General features: G+C 35.9%; 1 protein-coding gene across 1 annotated transcript; it reads right to left on the bottom strand.

Annotated features, from left to right (window-relative positions):
• Positions 1-655: 655 nt before the first annotated feature.
• LOC125189428 (zeatin O-glucosyltransferase-like) lies at positions 656-2,618 on the bottom strand. Its single transcript, XM_048086708.1, has 2 exons — positions 1,383-2,618; positions 656-718 (listed from the first exon to the last, which is right to left on the bottom strand). Exons 1-2 carry the CDS (start codon positions 2,538-2,540, stop codon positions 656-658), a joined length of 1,221 nt encoding a protein of 406 aa, XP_047942665.1. The 5' UTR covers positions 2,541-2,618.
• Positions 2,619-3,913: the final 1,295 nt, after the last annotated feature.

The following is a 3,913-nucleotide window of genomic DNA, read 5'->3' on the forward strand; positions in this document are numbered from 1 at the left end:
GATAAATAATTAATTGCAATGCTATATCGTGATTCATACATATAAAATTTAACAAAATTAAGTTGCTATTAGTGACTTTCTTTGAATTTATTAAGAAGCAATTAAAGTAATAATATTATTATATTAGTGTAGAGTCATGCAACAGATAAATTACTAAATACTTTCTCCGTCTCAACTAGGTTGAGTCATATTTCTCTTTGAAATGTCTCAACTAAGTTGAGTTATTTCTTTTTTTAACAAAAAAACAAAATATCCAATCACTTTTACTTTACTCCTCTCTCCTATTTTCAACACAATTTCTTAATCTTAGTGCCCAAAAGTTATGTATCAATTTAGTTGGGACGGAGGAAGTAGTTTTTTTTTTATCTTTGGTTCCTGAAAAATATGAATTCTTTTCTTCTTAGTTTGTATCTGAAAAATATGAGCTTTTTAATTCTAACAATTCTTTTACTTTTTATGAGATAAGATTCATTCTCCACTAACAATATTTTAAAAACTTTTTTCTTTCTATCTCTTTCTTACTTTACTAATTATATATTAAAATATATGTCGAATCAAATATTCATATATTTATTTGAAGTGCACATTAGAAATTACTACTACAATCAAGACTAGTTCAAATTCAATTTGGCTATTGAAATACATGTAGATGTAGTCAAGGGACATCCTTTCTATGATTCAACTTAATTAGTATTTTCTTTTCATTCATTGTTTGGATCTGATATGATTAGCAGATGAGTTATTAGAACCATATTTTGGCCATTATAATATCAATTAAATTGTATTTTCTTTGTCGCGACTAGAGATTACTTGTACCTATTTGTCAAAAAAAGCCGCACCACATATAAGCCCTTTGCATATAGTCATTTTGCCATTTTAATATGTTTGATGATAGTAGAGTCATACCATTTTTAATAAAAATCAACACATTTATTCTCAGTTACTTTACGCTCTCCTACTTTACTCACTCTAAATCTCTCAACCCTTTTTATTTCATATTTTATTCTTCTTTTACTTAATTCACTTAACACAATTTTTTTTAAATCGTGTGCTGAAAAGAAACGATTCCATTACTGTAGAACAGATGGAGTACTATATTTATTTATGCAAATGATTTGTCGTATTTGAATCCAAACGCTTTGACAAATTAACAACATAAAAAAATACTCCATCTGTCCCATTAGAAATGAAACGTTTTCATTTTTGGTTTGTCCCATTAAAAATAAAACGTTTTTAAAAATGGAAATCATACTTTCTCTACTTTTTCTTCTCTCTTACTTTACTCTTTTTTCATTAACTCATAAAACAACACTATATAAAATCATGTGCCGAAAAACAAATGTTACATATTTAATGAGACGGAGGGAATATATAGTTAGAACATCCGCAACCAGCGCGGCGTTGCTCGGCTGGTCGGAATGCATAGGCCACGCCGCGATCGCCACCCCCGCCGTCATGCTCTCCACGCACGAATTCCACCCGCAGTGGCTCATGAACCCCCCCACCGCCGGATGCGCCAGTATCTGCGGCTGCGGCGCCCATTCTCTCACCACCATCCCCTCCTCTCCCTCCCCAAACCCTTCCGGCAGCTCGGCCCTCCTCACGTCTCCATCGAACACGTCGCCTTTATCGGCATCTCTCAGCACCCAAAGGAACTTCACCCCGCTCTGCGCTAGCCCCTCGGCAATCTCCTTGATCTGATCGTCTGCCAACGAGACCGTCGTCCCAAACGAGACGTAGATCACGGAATTCGGATCCTGCTTATCGAGCCAATTTAAGCATTCGTGCTGATTTTGTAAAATTGGTATTGATTTAGGAAAAATGGGTCCTATTCCCCAAATAGGCCTGCTCTTGTTCCTCTCGTCTTTCTCTAAAACTTGGAGATAAGGTGCTTCGATCAATCCGGAGGTGTTGTAGATGCATCCAGATCTGAAATCGGAGAGCTCTGATTGGAGAGCAGCGAAGCTGTTTGCCTCATCCGACATCCAATCTTGGAAAGGGGGCAATTCATTCGGATGGGGGAGAGGGAAAGGAAGCCCTAGAAATCCGGAGATGAAGGAGATGGTGGAGAAGGCAGAGATGCAGACGAGCTCGTAAGATTCGGCGTTGTGGATAGCCGCAACGTCTTGAACCACGTACGACATCCACGAGTCGTGGACGACGGCGACTCTTTTGAATTTTCCCGCCAATTCCTGGAGGAAGGCGGCGAAGAGGGGGCGGAGGGTGAGGGTGGCCTCCATCGCTGGGAGAAGCTGCGTGGGGAATTTGGTTGTGGAGTTGGGGTTGGGGAGAGGGGAGAGGAAGGGTGGGGTGGGGAAGTCGTGGAAGTGGATTTGGGAGACGGCGTCGTTTGAGGCGTGGATGCGGGCTCGGGCTTGGCGGTTGTGGAGGGCGGAGCAGGCGTAGTAGACTGGGAGGCCGTAGGAGGAGATGAGTGAGGAGAGGTGCAGCATCTGGTTGAGGTGGCCTTGAGCCGGCAACGGCACGGCCACCACGGCTACTGGAGCTTGGTTGGCGGTGGGGTGGTGGTGATGGCCCATGGATTGATCGTGTTTCTTTTTTTTGAAGAATTAATGTGTTTAGAAATGTTTGAGTGATAGTGGTCAGCATGCATGGGATGACTACATATATAGGATTACTGGATTAGTGTGTAAATGTGAAAGTGGGATTATTATTAGAAGGTTAGCGTGGAAACTTGAAACAACTAAGAAAGTAAGATGAATAGTGATGGGTGATTGTTTTATTAAGGCGGCGAAGAGGACCCAAATTCTTTCAACAAAAAATGTTTAACAGTAGTATGGTCTGTTTCTTAAATTTTGTCATATTTTAATGGAATATGAGTTTTAAAAAATATAGTACTCCTAAATTAAAGTTAATTGAAAAAATTATTGAAACGTGAGTTCTCTTTTTAAATATTAATTTTATAATAAAATATAAGTAAAAATGAATTAATGAAATATATGATTCAATGCCCAAAATAATAAAAAATGAAATGTGAAAAATTATAGGATAAATCAAAATAGAATTATGTGAGAAATTTTCTAGTGCAGATGGAATAGTTGATTTTTCTCATTTGAAGAAGTTTCAACTGTGAACTGGGTCATGCACAGATGATGACATGTGGAAATGTAAAAGAATCCATGTGCACGTAGAAATATCGATATGTTCAATTTTTAAAACATTACAGTAAATTAATTGAAGTAATAATAACATAAATACCACCGAGAAGTCAAAAAGATTTTCTACAATATAATATTAATCTCTGAAATCATAAATTTGGCCAAATATAATTTTGATATTTCTCACAAAATTTAAAAGTCATCTATTTATAATAGTAGTATCAATTTTTATATTTTGTTTGTTATATTTTACGGCAGGTCAATCACCATATCTTACTAATTTATGTGCATTTTTTATTCTATTTGGTACTACTATATTAATGTGGTTTCTACATGACGTTTTATCCTACTTACACGAACATAAAAAGTGGTCTACAATATCATAAATATTTCACGCTTGCCCACTTAGAATAAGTTTTGAGTTGGGAATTAACAAATAGAATGAATTTTTTATTTTATTTTTTAGACCAATTTTAAAGTTCGTGGGAAATATCAAAATTTTGCCAAAATTCATGATTTTAGGAAATATCCCTAATACTATAAATTACTCCATCGTCTTCCATTTATAGACCTATTTTGACTCGGTACATAAGAAATTGATTAACTTTGTGATAAACAATGAAAAAATAAATTAATGGAATATAGACCTCATTTTTATAATGTCAATGTAATAATTTAGTTGACTGGTAAGGTCCAATTACTTAAAATCAAAAAATGTAAATGAAACATTAAATCTCAAACATTTCAAAATAGTAAAATGTGGAGTATTTTTTTTTGTAGGGGTGGCAAAATGG

The sequence above is a fragment of the Salvia hispanica genome, chromosome 5, assembly GCF_023119035.1.
Source record: "Salvia hispanica cultivar TCC Black 2014 chromosome 5, UniMelb_Shisp_WGS_1.0, whole genome shotgun sequence".
Lineage (NCBI taxonomy): Eukaryota > Viridiplantae > Streptophyta > Magnoliopsida > Lamiales > Lamiaceae > Salvia > Salvia hispanica.

Bases quoted from the DNA above. Each gene is read 5' to 3' on its own strand.
- LOC125189428 (XM_048086708.1), bottom strand. From the start codon at position 2,540: ATGGGCCATCACCACCACCCCACCGCCAACCAAGCTCCAGTAGCCGTG. The intron at 719-1,382 runs GTTCTAACTATA...TAATCATATCAG, and splicing joins ACGCCGCGCTGGTTGCGGAT to ATCCAAACAATGAATGAAAA.